The following is a 19,471-nucleotide window of genomic DNA, read 5'->3' on the forward strand; positions in this document are numbered from 1 at the left end:
TTTCTGGTGTTTGTAAAAGGCATGAGAACAGACTTCAATAGATACAGAACCTCCTGTTCCTCCACCACCCTCTTCCTCACTTGGTGCAGTTGTAGTAACATCTGAAGAACTGGTGTCTGCATGCTGCTCCCAGGGGTGGAGGCAGCAGCAGCACTGACTCTGCTTCAACATGGCTATGGTAGAGGTGACACCTACCTTTTCCAGTAAATCTGAACCATGTATCAAGGAGAAAGCATTCAAATGATGTATGGCTATTCCTCACTCTTCCTTTTTCCACAGAGGTATAATGTGCCAAAGAGACATATAAAAGGGCAGGGTCCGATAGAATACAGGATCTGCATAATGGTGAGGTAACCTAACAAAAGGATGAGCCATACCATGGCTACCTAGGGAGATTAGAGGGGCCACTCCAATCCAAGAGACTGCATTTCACATAAGTCTTGCATCAGATCACTGGGTTTCTGCAAGAGACAGCTATCTTTCATCTACCGACAGCACAAAGAGCAGAGACTAAACAATCCCAGCCTGTTATTTACAGCAGTAGTAAATTCATCTGGCTGCTGTTCCAGTGGAAATTGGTGTGGTTTGCAGTGATCAGCAGCTTTGAACACCAACATCAATAAATGCAGTTTTAGCTGCCCCATGTAGACAAAAGATGTGTCACAGTCCTTGGGATAGGGCTACGTGGGCAAACAAGGAAGAAAGTGGTCACGGCACAAAATAATTGGACTACATCCACACTTTCTTGTCTTTGATTAAGGTTTCAAGGTCCACTGGAGATGGGCACCCAAAAGGAGGAGCTGTAATTGGTGCTCTGAATTCCTGTTGTTCTCTGCATCCAAATATTGTACAAGAGCTACTGAGCTTTGGTTTCAGCCATCTAAATAATCAATAAATGGTGATGAGCCATTTCTGGACCCACCCTGAGATCCTCCTCCTCTCCACTCCCTCCAACCATTACTGGTCCACCAAAGAAAAGGATACAGTCAGTGACTCGTCCGCCCTGGATGTGCCCATGCTGAGAGAAGTGCAGCTGGATGAACTTGCCGAAGCGGCTAGAGTTGTTATTATAAACTGTCTTGGCGTTTCCAAAGGCCTCCAGAATTGGGCTGCAAGAAACAAGGCAATGAAGACGGAGTGGTGATGTGATACCATTACAACAAAGCCTTTGTCCAGCCTTCTGCCATTCATACAGCACACTGCTGTGCAAGATTCATTTGTTAAAACACCAGTCTGGACAAGCAGGAAGAGCTCAAGGGCAAGGAAGGATGGCAAGAGCAATTTGTCATCACGTGCTACACAATTTAAAACCTTTGGGATTGACTTAATTAAATCACACCCTGATCAGTGTGAGCAGATGGTGTTCGTTCCACTAAGGGCATTCCCCACCAGTATGGTTTCAGAAATGGCAAGATCCTGGCAGGTTGTGTGCTTCATACAAAAGCACCCCACAGATTGGGCTTGTAGTTTGTTAACGATGGTCAGGAACGCCATCCAGGGCAAACACTTTAGCTTCAAACCATCTCTTTTTTTCTTGTTTCTACGTCCTCTTTTGAAAGAGAAGCCAATTTCAGTAATCTCTTAAAATTACAGGCAAACATCTTCAAACAAACAGCTCTACACTGATTGGTCGGGTCCTGGTCATGTTGCTTAAAAACTTGATTAGGTTGATACAAGTCACATGATTTCCAAGCCGAGGGAATACATACAAATTACATATTTGGGAACTTCAATCTAAGAGAGTCACATTATCCACTTCAGAAAAAAGTACCAAAAAAAAAATATCCCACTTTGGATGGGTGTCTCTTGGCCACCCTTCCAGTCTCCAGGAAGATCATGCAGATGGGAAGGGGTGAGTTACCATGCAGTTTGGTTTTTGCACTGGGGAAAAAAAATTAATACCATTCAGAGTGACACACGGAACCCAGGATTAAAATATTCTGTTTTGCAATGCAGCCAATTTTAAAATAACCTGAAAACCTGACAAGCACGGAGCCTGGAGATCCCACAAGCACGGCCTGGATGTTGTCATGCTCGATTTTAAGATATACACAGCTTTGAACAAAAAGACGACTGCAGTTGTTACCCTGAGAAATACAGGCATTTTAAATGTCTCCATCTGTCTGCTGCGTGGTTCTTCTTGAGACGAACGCAGATAGGGGATTATTCACAAGTTAATCGTTATAACAGATTATAGAAGAACAACTAATCACAACAACTCCTGAGTCGTGACTGCGCCATACTTGAGAGCTTTTTTTTTTTCTTCCCCAAAGGTTTCCAGCTGCCCACACTGCCCTGCCACAGGGAGGGATGTTACCCATGTCCCCTCCATCCATGACTACAGGGCACTGTGCCACAGGAGATATGAGACCAGGGCTGTGCCGTGACTCTTGGGCCAGCTCGGGGGTAGACATGGCAGGGGAGCTACTGAAGGGTGAAGAAATACCAGCCTTGCTGAAGTATTAACCCTCTGCTCAGGCCCATCAGCCCAAACACAAGCACTGTGCAGAAGGTAGGTAGTGCCTGCAAAGTGATAGCTGCAGGTACAGAGGTGAAAAGCACCTGCTCTCCAGGATGGCTTCCTCCACATGTGTGCTCTTCTCAGAAGCTGGGGCCCCAAGGGAGGTCTGGCTCATGGCTGACAGGAATTTCAGCAGCAGCTTGGTGCTCTCAGTCTTTCCAGCTCCACTTTCTCCACTGTGGAGGAAGAGATGCATTGCACTCACAGCTCCAGGACAAACTGAAGTAACAGCCCTCCCACCCACGGCACGTGATGCAGCCAGAGAGCAGCCAATTCTCCCCTTTCTGACCTTATCAGAACACACTGGCTGTCGTGACGCTTCCACAAACAGCAGTAGCATTCATTAGCGGTGGCGAAGATATGGGGAGGCAGCTCACCCAGGCGGTGCTGCCTGTACAGCTCTATAGCATCCACACTGTACAGACCAGGGATGGGCCTATAGGGGTTCACTGATGCCAGGATGGAGCCAATGTTGGTCTGAGGGGAGAAAACAAAACACAACAAGGAAATGAAGCTCCTTTCCACAACAAGGAAATGAAGAAACAAACAAACAAACACAAAAAAGCCTGAGACTAAAGGAGGGTCAGGGGACACTTTCACGACTCCACCCCAGGATCCCCAGTGCAGGGGGCTTGGATGGGTTCAAGCAGCTCCTGAACAAAGAGGGGACATAAAGACAAGAGACACTGAAGTGTGTCATTCTGCTGCTGCTGAAAAAATGCTGTTTAGAGCAGCTTAAATCACGTGGTAAAATCACATCGAGATTGACAGCTGAAGCACTAGGATTTCAAGCCAAAATATTGTGACATTTTCTCAATACTTTATTTTGAAAATATTTCATTTGAAAATACTTCAATTTAAGAAAAGAGTTTGTAAGGTTTAAAATAAAATACCTGAAACCAATTTATCCAATTTCAAACGTTTTCTTTTGTGAAGTCAGAAGGAAATTCATTCTGATTTTTGGTTCAGCCAGCCAGCTCAAATCCAGTTTATTCTCAGAGCTGCAGTACAGAGCAATGGTGCTATCTCCTAGCAATGAATCCATAATGTGGTCAATGTCCAGCTTAAATCCTGCTACTGAGGTAGGGACCTCCTTCACAGGGCTGCTGCTCCACTCCAGGAGCAGCCATTCTCAGCAGGGTGTCAGACGAAAACCCTTGGAGCACTGCATAGTATTACTGCCAAACCATGAACTACCAGTCATCACATACAGATAAAAGGATTTGCATGCATCCGTTGAAGAAGCTGTAATTGGAACATTTGGTGATGAGAAAGACACATGCTTTCTCGCTGTTATACTGTAATGCCAAGCTCTGAAGCCAGAAGCAGGACTAATAAGATGCAATAGTCACCAAACTATTTAATAGTTATTTAGTACAGCAGCAATACAGATCACCAGGGACATACCATCACCTGAGTCTCACTGCTTTACCAGCAGTACCCACATAAGTGGGCAAGAAGGGAATAAGACCTGAAGACCCTCTGATACAGAGCCTTGTAGGCAGAAATACAGTTCACTGGTGACAGAAACAATAAGAGAGCAGATGACCTTTGGTGCAGGCTATTGCTGTGCTCACATTTTCTGAAGTAGCTTGATAGAGTTGGAATAAAATTTCTTTGGAAAAGTTCTCCAATTGCCATCCTCTTCCTCCTCTTTTTTATTTATTTCTTTTATTTTAAATACTGGTTCTTCTGAGTTACCTTTCCTTCAGGTGATTTTGTTCTCCAGAGAACAATGACATTTCTTGCCTGTTTCTGATCTCCTTGATTTCCTTCCAGATATTTTTTGCCCTGACCTATAGGCGTAACTCCCCTTGGTACAGCTTCACCTGCAATCCTGGCCTACTACATTCCAGCTGTGAAGGAACATACTAAATACACACTGTGCAGCCAAAAAATGACACCACATCTGAACATTAACACCTTTCCTTCATGGCTGGAGGAGACACAGAGCTAGTGCTGATGAGGAACAGAGGGACAGGGCTGTGGTGACATGGTCAGAGGCAGCAGTGTGCCACTTCTGGTGCCAGGCACGGTGAGAAGGGTACTTCATTCTCCTCGTCCCAGTGCATGAGGTGCTTCAGAAACCAGGTCACTTTATTGACCATTTCCTGGAATACAGGTGCATACAGTTCGGTTGCCTTAGGAACAGTTGCTATGCAACACAGATTTACATTTTTCCTGTCATAATCTGAAAAATTCTGAGTACACACAGAGGATGGACAGCCAAGGTATGGGTAAAGCAGCCCAAGGCAGTCTTCACAACATTCAGCCTAAGCAGAGCATTCTGCCTCCCAGCAGCTTCATCCTCGAGTGCTCTCCCTCCCTCATCATTCCCCTGATGCCTGCCTCCTTCCTCTGGGCCTAGAGGGAAATAATGAGATGTGCTGGTATTCTGCTGTGCAATGGAGAGCAGAGCAACTCAAAAAAGCACAGCCACTTGTAAAAGCAGGAAAGCAGGCAACAGGTTTGCTTTCCTAGCTGAGTTCAGGAGCGTTACCGAACAATAGCCTGTTGTACCTTCCTGTCTACTTGGCCATCTATAACCTCTGAACAGCAACAATAGGGAATCTGGGCAACATGTGTGCCAGCTGGTAAGTGACAGATGTTCATGGTGGATACACAGATCCTATAGGTGAAGGCCACATTTTGGAAGTTCTACATAGGCAAAGAGGCCCATATAGTAAGAAAAGGATCTCATAGGGCTGATGGAGCTAACAAGGCACAAAGCAGAAAAAAACCCATCCCTTTTTATCCGCATGAAACAATGCTCAGGAAACAACTTAAATCAGTGTTTCCCATGTAAAGTGGCAACCCCAAAGATAAACAACACTTGTCAGCCACAGGGCTGAGGTTCAGCTCAGCACTTACATAGATGTTACCCTGCTGGTAGCGCTGGTGCAGGTTGAGCAGGATGGCAGCTTCGTGCAGGTCTCCCAGCATGGACATGTCCTCTACCCCACTGACGCTGCTCTGGTGCATGGGCAAGACTTTTTCTACGGAAAGGGAGGTCTTGGGGTACTGGAACACCTGGAGGAACAGGGATAAGGATAAATAAGAGCGTGTCACCTGGGCACCCAAGTCTTATTTCCTACAGTAACAAGTGGTTTTCTTTATATTTCAGCACTGGAAAAGGAAATGAATAAGGCACAGATCCATTCCCTATTTTTATAGCAGTTCCTCCATTCTTGTTCTAACCTGTTGGAGCTCCTTGGCCACAACCCACATAGCACACTCCCTGCCTTTGCTACAAAATTGTCCCCTCATCTTTAGCACTGCCAGGACGGGTCAACGCAGGGCTACCTGGCTGTTAATGAAGTTCCCTTGGCCAGAGCAGGGCACCACCTGGACTGGTATTGCACACTGTGCTCAGTGTGAGCGATGGTGGCAGCTATTCCCAGCAGATCAGGAGCAGCCATACAGAGAAGTGCAGGTGGGATCATGTCTCTGACTGCAGCATGGTGCAGGCTAAGCTTCTTCATATCCCAGGTTTCGTCCTGGGGCAGACAGAGTGTCTGGTGGCTGTGTCAATGGCAAAGGAAGGTAAAGCAGTCAAGAAGCCAAAGTAGGGATCTCCTGTGCATATGCTGGCATGTATGCGTTTGATGTGGCCTTCAAAGTGACATCTATTAACCTCTATCACCACTCTGGAAGTGTCTTCTCCTCTATCTATACACTTTCCCTGCCTTATTTGCTGCAACCTTCTTCCTGCTGGAGTTTCCTCCTCCTCAACAGCCCATATTGGGTCATCCTCCTCACATCCCTGCACACAGCTGAGATGAAACTGCCTTTCCCCTCCACCGTACCCAGTCCTCTTTTCCTCCTCCTCAGGCGTGATGCTGGCATTTCACAAATGCCATTTCAGTTGCTTCCCACTCTCAGATTCAGCTGTGTGCCATCTCCCACCCAGCACCTCAGGCTGCATTAGATGGCAAAACCCAAGATAGAAAAATGAGATACTTCATACAGGCAGCCCTTACAGTAATCCTTGCAATCTTTGCAACTGGGCTTCTCCCTCCCTTCTGGGACACCGTTTCATCTTCACCCTTGCTTGTCAGCTTCCCCAGGTGCCAACAAAGAAACCTACAGATCCCCTCGAGAATAAGTACATCATCCACAGCATTGATCTAACTGCTTTCTCCCGCCCTCTCCTTGCAGGCTGCTGCAGCTGCTGCAGAAGGGCAGCCAGGCAGCTGGGAGCTGCAGACAGAATGAGGTCACCCTGCCCCCTCGCAGCATCATCCTCATGGAGCTGAGGCTGTACCCAAGGGGCAGGGAGCTCACCAGGAAGCAGGATGGGAGAATGGGACACCTAAATTCAGAATATGAGCTGCAGAGGTATGATGTGAACTGGACCATCAGGAGGAAAGCCACCATAGCACTCTCAAACCATGAGTCAGCAAACCCCTGCCTCTCTTCTCTCTGCTGACTCAGACAAATCTTGGAAGGGGGCAAGTCCAAAACTGCATGACATGGTTTGTCCTTACATCTCCCTGGCAATTACCCACTTACCACCGCACTGTCAGCAATTGTGGCCATTGGGCCAGACAAGAAACAATAAAAAAGATGTCTGGGGAAAAAGCTGAGTGCACAAGTGTCCCAGAAGACCCCGGTGTTTAGAGTACCTGTGCCAAGAGGTTGCTATGCATGGAAAATAATTGTGTGATGGGTCAGAGCTTGTTTATTTCCTCCTGTAGACAACACATGAGAAAATGGGACCCTGAAGAGAAACTGGCCCTGAATGCAAGGCTAAACGATTAGCGGGACTAGATCATCAACTATTAACCCTGTCCTGAGGCTCTTGGCTGGCTTTATACACCATGCCCATCTAAAGAAGAATCTGGTCCAAGTCCCTTCCCACCTCCAGCCAAGACAGTGAGAAGACCTTCATCCTCTCACTGCTCAGTTCCAGACCCTTCTAACAGCCCAGACATCCCCCCCTCTCCAGCTTTGCATGTGGTGGGGCTGGGCTGGCATGTGGTCTGTACGGCTGAGCTGACTCCTCTGGCTCAATCTGCCTGAAGCAACAGAGAAAGCACAGACAAATTGATCTCTCAGCAGAGATGCCTCTGGAATCCCCCTTTCCCAAGAACAGTTAGTGTTTAAAAGGGAACATTAACAAGATCTTTATTAATTTGGGAAGAAAATATCAGCTTTTTGTCTCCTAAATACAAGCAAGCCATTAAATTACTATACAAGCACTTCACAACACAGCCAAAGATTTCCACTTTCTCTCCAGTGATGAATTGATTTTGTCTCAGATCAAGCCCACAGTCAAAACAAAATGACCAGGACTCGCTCCAAGTCCCCACAATGATCAGGAATAAAGTAAAACCTGGCCAGCAGACAACCCAAGGTGGGGAGTGCCAACCAGGCCAGGCTGAGCAGCTGAGGAAGGTTTCCTCCTCAACCCCAAATCTGTCCATTAAGTGCAAGGAACAAATATCCTGCTCAATATCTCATTTACATTTATCCATAAAGCATTGGGCTGCCCTGTTTCAAATGTGTTTTTCAATCTCTTGTGTTTCATAAACATCGGCTCCTCCTTTCCTTCCAGGAAGTCACATTTCTGATGGATTTAGTGATTGAGATGTTTTTGAGGAAACAATAACAAATGGCAAAAGCCCTGTAGTGTAATACTGGACATCCTACCTCAGAGCCGCAGGGAAGTGGGGCCAGAAAGTGAGGACACTACAGTTAGGGATCAATTAGCCCATCCAATCCAAACCAAAATGAAGATGCTCTCATTTGAGCTTTCACTAGGGGCAAGATAGCCCAGTCAGTTACCAAGAAACTGACCCAAGAGGACAGGGAAAGGAAGCACACAAGACAGCTCTCAGAAGAGCACTGAATAGAGAAGACCACCATGTATGGCCACCAGGTGCTATTCCTGCATAGGCATAGAGTACAGCCTTGTGCAAATTTCCACTTACAGTGCCATAATCGGAGGTGAAGCGCACGTTTCCATCGGCACACAGGCCAACAGTGCATGGCTGCAGCTGGTCCTGCTCCCGCAGCCATACCCTGGCACCCTGCAGAAAAACAGAAAACCTCCCATTAGAAAGAACTGGAGCTGTCAGGATTTGCACACAGAGCGCCAACACCCAAGGCCAGCCAGAGGAAATATCAGTCTTTAGGAAAAATAGAAATGGAATAGTGGGTTAAACTGTCTAAACATTTTCAAACTTAGAACAACCAGTCATCAAAAGTCATGCTATAATAATAATAATAATAGAAAATGTAAATAAAGCGTGTTTACAGTTTCGTACACCCACACATCACTTAGGTCAAAGTGCTTTCAGAAATCAGCCAACACTAAGCAGACTTTGCAGAGCTATCTGCTTTTCTCTCTTGCAAGAGTTTCCTTGGGTAAGGAACATGATGTGAGTGTTTCTCCTTAAGTGGCTCAGCATCTCGCAGCAGCAGGCCTCTGGCAAAACATGCCTGTGCCTGGCTGAGGGTGATTCTCAGCCAGGTGTTTCCAGACAGAATCACAGAATGACCCAGGTTGGAAGGGAGCTCAAGGATCATGAATCTCCAACCCCCTAGACCTCAATATATAAGCTGTGTCACAGAGAAGGATGTGAAAGTGGGCTTATCTGGGATGAGCAAAGGGGTTAAGATGTGAACAGGGATTAGACTTTCCAGTCTCACAGAAGTACGGCCAAGGCAACTACCCATTGATCTTCTGCTAAACATCAGTGCCCTGTGGCCACAAGATGCTCTATCACCCTGCAAACGGTCTTAAACTTTATATGTTTTCTTGGGCTAGGTAACAAAAAGGTTGCGCAGACCAAAATTAGTTTAGCTTTTGTTAGAGCTTTCACCAGAATCATGCCACAACAGTGTTGTGCAAGGATGCAGCCAGTCAGCGCCTAAAAAGGGCAATAAATGGGTTTACTGAAAGGTCTGTCACCTGCAGAGTGGTGCAGATCCTCACTGATCTTCAGATGCAATGTAACTTGCCCACATCACGCTTCTCCCAAAATAAAAACCAGTTGAATCACAACGGGGAGGGATGGAGCAAACAGATCTCAGCTCTCCTACAGAAGCATTGGGGTGATCAGCCTGCTGGGTCAGTTTGCCCTGCCCTCCCAGCCACGGCCTGTGTCATGCAGAATTAAGCATAACAACCTGTTCTTTGCTTATTGCAAACCAATCTGTCCTCCGTCTTCCCATTGAAATCACAAATTCTGCTTTGCTAGGCATTCCGAAAAAGCCATTGTACTCAACTGTTCACTAATATTAAGGCCTTTTTCATTGATTCACAAACCTATCTTCTTTCTAATTTGTTTTCTATCCCTAAGATATTGATTGTAGAAGCCCTTACATTTTTCTTAAACACGTCAGCACCATTAGATTTTACAGGCTTATTATGTTTGAAGAGATTTGATACGGTATTTCTATATTAGACAGAATGTGGAACAATAGTTCATTGTCCTTTATTTTGGTACCCCGGATTTTCCTTTCTGTAGATGACATACCTATCCAGCAACCTCCAGCCCTCCCAATAAAGGAGCCGGTTTTAATGACGTGAAGAAAACTGGCTTAATTCAAACTTTGCTGCAGCATTCTGCAGATCTTCCACTGAAATGGGATGCTTGAGGCAGTGCCCAGGACACGTGGGCAAGACACAGTTGAGTAGAAATCATCCATTTCCCAAACTGTACACAGATTCTGCACCAACGTGTTAACAGCAACAAGTGTTAGTGAGACCTTTTGCACCAGAAGTTCTCAGCTATCATCACAGTGTCAAGAGCAAAGAGTCGACATCAGAAAACTGTTAAGTTGTTCCTGGAGATCCCAGCAGAAAGCAAGATGAAAGAAGGCCTTTTAATGCACCGTACGGCACCATTTACTGTGTGCTTTTGGAGACCCTTCTCCCGTGTGCTGCCAAGAGCAGGAGGCAATGTGATGGAACTCCCCGGCACTGCAGCATTTCAGCTGCCCAGAACTTACTACAGTTTACTTCAAGGTTGCAGTTGCTTTCACAACAGCAATTACCTCTGCCCAGTAGGCTTGCACTCATTTATGCTGTTTCCAGACAGAGCTGAGATGTTCAGAATAGGAACCACAGAGTAAATTATCCTAACTTCTGCCCGGCATTGCCCCCATTTCCTGCAATCAGCCCTTTTTTCTAAACATGACATTCCCCTAGGCGCCCTGACTAAATACAGAAGCAGATGGTGACACTGGAGAGGCTGCCCTCACACCAACACCAACCATGCCTTTCATTGATCCACTGAAAGGATTAAATTGAGCAGAAAACTTAAGAACTGCTAGGCAGCAAGGCTGAGCTTCCGTGACAGAAGCCCTCGAGTTCCTTCTATAAGGAGAATAGCTCTTCCCTTCCCAATTCCTTTTTAAATGTTTTTTTTTTTTTTTTTACTTTTCAATAAAAATGAAGCAACAGCAGCTACTGAAAGAACAAAGCACTGAAGTGCCAGAGTTCCTAGGCCACAAGCAAGTCACCTGGACACCAGACCTAACTGCAGATACGATGCTACAAGAGGCCCTGGCAGCACACTGCTTTGGGCAACCACCTCCAATCACCGCACTGAGACTCAAGAGTCAGTGTGGGCACCATTAGACTTTCAGCCATACGTGCTGTAGTGTATATACATACCTCTGACCTGAGGATGGTGAACCCATACGCACCCATGCTTGGAAGCTGCACTGTTCTAAGCCAGCTCTCTTTCTGGCCTCAGTGGGCTTCGTGGTGGTACGCCAAGCAGCAGCAGTGGGGCTTAAGGGCCTGTGCTATCCAGAGAAAGCCAGGCTCGGGTTTCAATAAATGCACTTCTCAACAGATTGATCTGGATGATCATGAATAAGTGATAGGATAGATATGGAAAGACTTAGCTAATGGATAAAAGATTAATGGGGGAGGGGAGTTTGTGACATTCTAGATCCATATGGGAGGGAGCAAAGGAACCCTGGGGTGTTTCTGGTGTCAGCTTGAGATGAAGTCACAGGGCCAGCCCCTAGGTTAGGGTTGACCAGAAGGAGCAGGGCTTGGTGGCTCAGGAGACCATGGGCAATGAGAGATGGGAACAGAGAGATGGCAGCAGCCGGCACAGCACAACTGGGGAGAGCAAGACCTTTTGCCATGGGCAGGAGATGCAAAGAGGAGGAGGGAGCCAGTATACACTCTCCCCAGCTTCATGGCAGATGCTCTCCAGTCCCCACCACGTTCTCACTGACCATCTAAGTGCTCCTAGCTGAGCAAGGGCTGTCCCCGCCCTTCCCTCTTGTTGGACATTGCTCTGGGTGCCATCTCCCTTCTGCCAACTAATACACTAATACACCAACAAATAAAATAAGGCAGGTTCCATACATCCTACACCTTTTTGCATCTCACAGCATCCTTGACTTCAGTAATTCCCTGCCATGTGGAGCTGTACTTCTAGTCCCACATTAGATGGGAAAGCACACTTTTTAGTCACTCTTATTCATATGAAGCAAAAAATCCCTCCTCTTGGTCAGAGATGGAGGAACAGAGAATTCCAATCCACCTTCTCTGTCTCATCCATTACTTTCTGCTCTTTTGCCATGTCTCCCCCTATTTGTCATGTCACTAATGAAGAATTCTTGAGTGTTTCAAACTCTTCACAGGAGACACGTTCCTGGTTTTTGCTCATCCCGAGTGTCCTTGCCATGAACACCACTAAGAACACAAGAGGAGCACCTCTGCATTGGGATGCATTTTCAGCCCTTCTGAAGTAATAGTGAAAGAAGAGAAAAGGGAAACAGCCCTCAAAAGTCAGTAGGCTGGGAAACAGTAAAGCCAGTAAAGTTCATGCTTCACTATTTTCTCTTTCAAAATCTCTAGGGAAAAAGACATGTGCTGGTAGCAGCATCCTATTACTAGCTGGGGATGGCAGCATTGTGAATAACAATGGAGGCACGCACAAGTTTTTAATAAACATTCCTGGAAAGTATCCCCTTTGCATCATACTGAGATGCTGCTGAACTTTCCCATACTGGTGAATGGAAAGGATGTGAGGCATTTTAAAAATCAACAGGTCCGAGCGTTCCCAGAGATCTGTCCCACAAAGTCCCTCACCAGCTGATACTCATTTTTGATAAGCCTGGAAACGCAGAGGAAATTCCAAGAGACCGAAGAGTCAGAGCCTCACTGAGGGCTCTGCAGGGTTATCCCAAGCAACCGCATGCTGCTCAGTGCAACAGCCTGTGGGGAAATAAAGAGCTTTTTGCCTTCAGCCATTTGAACTTCAAGGTACCACAGCTTCAATCATTGTGCAACGCTGGTCAATGTGTAGAAAGATGTCCAGTCAACCAGACTGCTGCATTCTTCAGTTAGTGTACAAGCATAAGGGGCATATAGGGCAATACTAAGTGAAGGAGTTTCTAACAGTTGTCTGCAGTGACAGAGTCAGTACTACTCTGTGTTCTCAGCAAGGACGTAAAACCAAAAGCAGCGCTGATAATGCCAACATCTGGTAGAGCAGTGAGTGTCCATGAGGATGAGGCTGTGGATTCCAGGCTTGTTTGGATAAAATGGGATTAACATACAGCCAAACTGAAAGGTCAGATTCAGGAGAAGGAATGCAAGGAACACTTCAAAGAGAGGAATTTCTTCTGGAAATCACAGACCCAACAGGACTGCGAATTGCTGAAGCTCCCAGGACATTTGGTTGCAACCAGAGCTGATGTGTGTCTCAGATGGATAAACAGGAGCAAGGAAGTTTCCTGTTTACTTATGCTTTGAGGTGTGAAAAAGAAGGCTTACAGAGCAAATGTAAAAACCTTGGTCATTTCTGCTATTCAGAAAGATCCCTTGTAATGCAAAAGAACTGGTGAAAATGCTAACTTCGTTAGGTAGATTAGTCAGAACCAGGGCTGCGCTATCTGGCCTGACACCCATAGCACAGGGATGAGAGCAACACAGGCCCAGCATGGGCGCAGCCCTCGGCACTCAGCCTGCTGCTCACCTGGGTGGGCAGGGAAGGAGCTCCTGCAGGCTGCTGCTTGGAATGGAACAGCTCTCACCCAGCAAAAAGAAAGCAGGACCCAAAGACGGATGTGGCTGCCAGACACTGCAGAAATGTAACAGGATTTATTTTAAAGCAGGGTTGTGTAACCGCTTGGAGAAGCTGCAAAAAGCGGGGGATCCTCCAGAAAGAAGACTTTCAGAAAGTGTGATTCAGCCAAATCCCAATCACTGACTCAGTACAAAGGTAACAGGACTACATAGCCCAGGTCTAGCCCCAGAGCCCTAATTTCCACCTCCTCACCAAAGACCTCAGCCCTTTATCTGCAGGGAGCCTTTCGCCCACTTCTATAGCTCTGGATTGTGTTGGCAACATGCATCTGGGATGGGGGGATTCTGCATGTAGGGCCATCCATACAGCACTGCTTTCCCTGATGGGCTCTCTGTATAGCTCAGAAGAAATACGGTGACCTCCTAGAAAAGTGGATCTCAAGAGCCTGGAATATTCACAGGTCACTGCCCTTGAGCAGTGATACTTCTCTTTGCTGAACTGCTCAGAGCAACTGAACAGAGAGGGGTTGCTCTGGGTCACATTCTCATTGACCTTGAGTATTACATACGTAATGGTCAGCATTTCTCCTCTTCCCAGTCTCTCAAGATCCTCTTTTCTAAGAGATCACCACATTCTTGCTGAGCTACACAGAGGCCATTGGGAAAAAGTGGTGCAACCTGCAGTCCTCAGGGGAGGAGGGAGGATGCTGGGAATCCCCCCCCACACAGCAGCCCCCTGCTGAAGATGACGCCCTATGCACCTCTCCTTTCCAACATGCCATTTTCTGAAGCCAACAGTACTTAACACACAGGCACTCAGCTCACTGTTATCTGGAAAGACAGCACATCGCTCGTGCTCAGTGTCACCAAAGGCAGCCAAACCATTTTCCTCATTGCATATGAGTCTATGGAAGGATCCTCCAGGATGCCTGTGCCCACTCCCCCCACAGGAATCCCACCTTGTGAGGCCCAGACAGATGTGGGGCCACGCTGCTGTCCCTTCAGCCAAGGCACAGGCAAGGATGGGATGGGATGGGATGGGAGCGGCGTCCCCTCTAGCCCCGGTCATGGCATTCCTGCTCCTTGGGGAATATCAGAGAGCGAGTCACATCCTCTGTGTCACCCACATCCTGCCAGACACCAGGGAAACCACCACTAGCCAACCACAGCCCTTGCCTCCGGGGCTGCTCCTCCCTGTCTGGCACAAGATGGGCTGCAGTGAGCAGGACACAGTCAGTGGGGCATGGGCGCGGGCCCCTGCATGGACACAGCCAGGAGAAGCAGGCTGAGCCCCTCATCAAGCCAATTATCATAGATAAACTTCAAACAAAAAGACTTCCCTTGGTCTCCACCACCAAGGGAGGAAGGAGATAGGGAAGTTGGAAGATCCAGAGCATCCACATCTAACCCAGACCCTGACCGTGTGGCTCAGCGGCTATCTGACTGTACAGATGTGAGTACAGAGATGAGATCCTGTGAGTACAGGATGGGAGCCTGCTAAAGCAAGGCCAGCAGCACACTGGCTTTCAGCTGCTCATTGTGAAGCATGACATGCATCCCTTGGGATGGTCTTGGCTCCTGCTGCAGCGGCAAGAGGTGGAGCAACTCCCTTCTGCTCAGGCATTGCCCTCCCACCAAGAACCCCCAAAGAGAAGGAGGAAGAGCAGCTGGGGTGCAGTGCATGCCAAGCATTCCGGCTGCAGGCAACCACGTTCCCTGCTTCCACCACCCCTCCTGCAAAGCAAAGCTCGAGGCTCTCCCACACGTGCTCGTCGTGGCTCTCCAGCCCCGAGCATCTGGGCCCTCTGCTGTCTTCCATTTCCATCGGGCACATTCAGGCACCTCAGTTGATATTCCTGCTGCAAAAGGCCATGACCGAGGAGTGGGCATAAAGACTCTGGTGAAATGGCCCTTTGGGAAACCTGGCCTCCATCTGATTAGATGCAGGCAGCTCGGGCTGCCAGAGCAGCAGGTTAATCAGTTAATGGCTGCAATGAGCTGGACGCTGCTGAGCCTGCCCGGGGGCAGTCCCCGCCGTGCAGCCCGGGGCATCCGCTCCTTCCCTCCCAGACCTGGGAGAACAGCTGCTCCGATAAGGGCACTGCTTCCTGGGGGATGGGGCGGCCCCAGTCCATTAGCTGCTCCCCTGGGGCTGCCCCATTCTCCGTGCACCCAGAGGAAGGCGGGAGGATGCGGGGGGGCAGACGCTGGGTTTAACGGCTTGCAAACCAACGGGGGCCGGATGGAGGGTGTCTGACGGCCCCGGACTCAAACACGAGGTTCGGTCGCAGAGCCCAGGATGGTTCCATCACCTCACAAAGCCATGGACAGGGGACCAGCATAGGCTGCGCGCTGCCGCGACCAAAATCAGCACCAGGCTGCACTGGAAACGTGGTTAGGAGAGAGGTAGGGAGGATTCGGGCAGGCCTGGGGCACACACGGCGCCGGACATGTGCATTAGGGCAGAAGGCGCGATGCCCCACGCACAGGAGCGCAGCTCGGCGCTGACGGGCACCGGCGCGGCCGCAGAGCAGCCGTAGGACGGTGACCGGGCAGAGGCACGGCGAGGCCGAGGATGGAGGCGGACGCTCCCTCCTCTCCCATCACCTCACGCCTTCCAGATCCCTCAGCGGGCTCTGGCCCCGTGCCACGTGCGGCAGCCGAGCCGTGACACGCATACGCAGGCAGCGGCAGGCTCCGGACCCTTCGGTTGCTCCAGGGGATTAAAGAAGCACGCGAGCGTATCTGGGCAGCCATGACTATCATGCGACAAATCCTCTCCCCGCTCCTGCAAGGAGCCCTCGGCACGAACGGCCGGAACCGCGCATCGCGTGAGCTCCGGCTCTCTCCGCGCAGCCGGCCCTCGGCACAACGGACCCGGGCGGCGCTCGGCGACCAGATCCGAGAGCCAGAGAAAAAGTGAAACTTGGGCTCCCTCGATACGGTCAGCGCAGCATCCTTCTCCCCGCCGATCCTGGCCCCGCCATTGCCCTGCCCCTGCCCGCCCGGAGCCCCCACCTGGCGGAGCGAGGCGTCCATCGGCGTCACGGAGCGGCTCTCAGCGCCGCATCGCCGAGCTGAGCTGGACGCGTCCCGCCGGCACCGGTCGCCGGCACCGCGCCGTGTTGCTGGCTCCGCCCCGCAAGCAGCTGGGAGCGGCCCGGCCAGCCCTCCGTCCCCCACCCCCCCTCCGGGCAGCGGGCACGGCGGCGGGGAGCGGAGCGCTGCGGGACTCGACGAAGGGCGTGGAGCCGGAGGGGACAGCGGGTGGGGACACCGCTGCGGGCAGACAGATGTGGTCTGGAACGGGGAGAGTGGTGCGGCTGTGCAGCCTCTGCCATAGGACAGTCCCGCTCAGGGAGATGCCCACCTGCCCCGTGCCAGCCATTTCCACCACTCTGGTCCACCTTCGCTATCCAAACGTTCTGATTTCCCAACATGTCAGTGGCTGTCAGTGCATCTTTCACTTTGATAGCAGATCGCTGTAGAGCCTCCTTGGGCATGACCATAGAATCATAAAATTGAGTTCTGTACCCATGCTGGATTAGCTTAATCGGCACCTCTTTCCCTGTTTTAGGAAAACATGGCACAAGGCTGTGCCAGCTGCTCAGCTCTGGCCCTTATCTCCCATCTAATACTTCTATCCGCAAGGCCAATTACCCTGCTGGCTGAGGGGATTACATCAACGCAGTGCTGTCCTTGACAGTCCCCTCTGCAGCAGTGAGTTTGTCATAGGCTGTTCCTCCCCAGCCGTCTCCCCACATCCACACAGCCCCCCTGCAGACCCCTGTCTCTGCTAGTTGCTGCTCACCAGGAGGGTTGGATGCACAGCGGTGAGTCAGTGAGTCAGCTTCCTGCTGGCTGGGCAGTTGGCGGGGACACAGCAACAGGAATTCCTCCTGGACACGAGGTACATCCTGCTTCCTTCTGCCACAGGCCTGGCACACGGCTGGCAGCATCACCCCAGTGGCTCCTCAGAGCCGTGTGAGCACCATCCTGCAATGGGCAGTTCCTCCTTCCCATGAACCATCCCTGTCCCCAGCAAGATGAGAATGGTGATGATCAAAGCCACATGAAAGAGCTGCCAGGGAGCTGTGTGGCAGGAATCAGCCCAGGCTCTCTTGGGACAGGATCGTGTTCATGCCAGATGTGTCCCTGCTCCAGAGGAATGTGATTAAGGCTGCCTAGAGAGGCTCTCACAGGGCAACATAGAGCAGTGCAGCACCTGCTCCCCCAGAGAGCACAAGCGTGCTGTCAGGGGCACCTCCCCTGGCTGCACCCCAGGAGTGTGAGCCGTGCCTCTCCTGCTGCCATGGTGATGCTGGGCAGACCAAGTCCCTAAGCAGCTGTCTTCCTGCAGGTAGGGCCCCTGGTCCTATTCCCCCATCCTGCTATTCCTTTGCATGCCCCAGCTGAGGTCCCTGCCCCTGCTCCCATCACACTGATGCATGTTTTTAAGGGGCCAACGTGTGGTTTGCACAGCTGGGCTGGGAGAAATGCAGCCTGGTGGTGAGATCACTGAATGGAGGAGCTGAGCTGCACAGGACAGTAATTACAGTAGGAACACGCAGGGATGGGGCCAGCCAAGCACATCCACCTAATTTCCTCTCCCATTACGCCCGCCCTGCTTTTGTTTGACCCAGACCTTGCTATTAATGGCGCGTGTGCCATGAGCTCACAGATGGCTCCGTTACAAAGAGCCTCGCGGATCCTGCTAGACCACGCGTGTGAGCAGGGCTGTGCTCACACACACAGCATTGCTGTGCAGCTCATGCTTCAGAAAGGTTTCAGCCAGCTGCAGGCATCGCTCTGGCCAGGCTGCTCCAGCAGGCACCCGCAGCTCTGCCTTTGTCTCTGGCTGCAGGAAGGCACAAGAGGGGAGACGTCACCCTGCCAGCACCCATGGTCACGGCTGAAGTCTGGGGGATGGCAGCCAGCTCTGTAAGGCCAGGGCAGGTCTGAGCCTGCCGTTCCCACGAGGAGGGAGGTTTGTGTCCGTGTCCTGGTGCCTGTGGCTCAGCCCTTTCTCCTCTCCTCGGAGCCTTTCCCTGGGCTAGTGAGTGCCTTATTTCAGTGCAGGAAGGGCAGAAAGGGGCAGAGTGGGGGGCTGGGGCTGCGGCAGGAATGTGTGGAGTCCAAGCGAAGTGTGATTCGCTTGTTGTGATTTTTTAATTTATTTTTCTAAAGTTTGAGAGACTGAAAAGCAGACAGCTGGGCTCAGCAAGGACATACAGAGATATGGGGAAAGGGGCAACTTGTCAGTGGCACTGGCTCCCACGTTTGCCATGGAGCTGATCTTGGCCATTGATGTTCTTCCCAGCAGCGCAGCCACGCGAGCAGTGCCAGCACTATATCCCAGCAGAGATATGCCAGCCCCTCCTGGCTGCAGAGAGCAAAAATAGCTAACTAAGAAGATAGCTTGAGCATGCTTGGACACAGGTGGCAGAGACAGAAAACCAAATAGTTTCTATAAGCACACAATGGTTTAAAATAATACAGCTGATAATTTGGGAAACGGACTTCCAATTTTTAGGATTTCTCCAGACAAGCAAGGCTGACAGCTTGCTTTTGTATAGGCAGCCAAGGCAGGAGAAGTTACAAGTCAGAGTGTAGACATAACTGAGCAACTTGCAAGGAGCAGGACATCTGCCCATCCCAGAGCATCCCAAAGGGCTGGGCTGGGACACAGGCATCCAGCTGCTCCCCTTGCATGGTATATTGCTGCGGTTTTGGCCCTCAAGATGAGCTCTGATCCCAGCTGCCAGCCCTCCACCCCCACAGAGGCTCTCTACTCTGCCCTTGAAAGTGAGATTGATGTCTTTGCGGGGCATGTGCAGCAGCACAGCCCCAGATGTGTGTGGCTATGTGGGCTGGCTGGGCTCCTACCTGCAGCACCTGCAGGCCATGAAGGAGAGGTATGACACAAGGGTGGTATTCCCGCTCTG

The 19,471-nt window shown here is 50.0% G+C and overlaps 1 protein-coding gene across 1 annotated transcript in view; it reads right to left on the minus strand.

Annotated features, from left to right (window-relative positions):
• The window catches only part of LOC122162189 (unconventional myosin-X-like), a 66,145-nt gene extending 49,526 nt beyond the window's left edge, over positions 1 to 16,619 (minus strand). The window contains exons 1-7 of the mRNA XM_042822324.1: positions 16,545 to 16,619; positions 8,455 to 8,553; positions 5,393 to 5,551; positions 2,811 to 2,998; positions 2,563 to 2,697; positions 985 to 1,109; positions 196 to 209 (exon numbers count right to left, since the gene is read on the minus strand). Of these exons, the coding sequence (XP_042678258.1) occupies positions 196 to 209; positions 985 to 1,109; positions 2,563 to 2,697; positions 2,811 to 2,998; positions 5,393 to 5,551; positions 8,455 to 8,553; positions 16,545 to 16,565 (741 nt within the window). The 5' untranslated portion in view covers positions 16,566 to 16,619. The remainder of the gene's footprint in view (positions 1 to 195; positions 210 to 984; positions 1,110 to 2,562; positions 2,698 to 2,810; positions 2,999 to 5,392; positions 5,552 to 8,454; positions 8,554 to 16,544) is intronic.
• Positions 16,620 to 19,471: the final 2,852 nt, after the last annotated feature.

Source organism: Centrocercus urophasianus, unplaced genomic scaffold, assembly GCF_019232065.1.
Source record: "Centrocercus urophasianus isolate 14NV4802_14NV808 unplaced genomic scaffold, USGS_Curo_1.0 seq_20, whole genome shotgun sequence".
Taxonomy (NCBI): domain Eukaryota; kingdom Metazoa; phylum Chordata; class Aves; order Galliformes; family Phasianidae; genus Centrocercus; species Centrocercus urophasianus.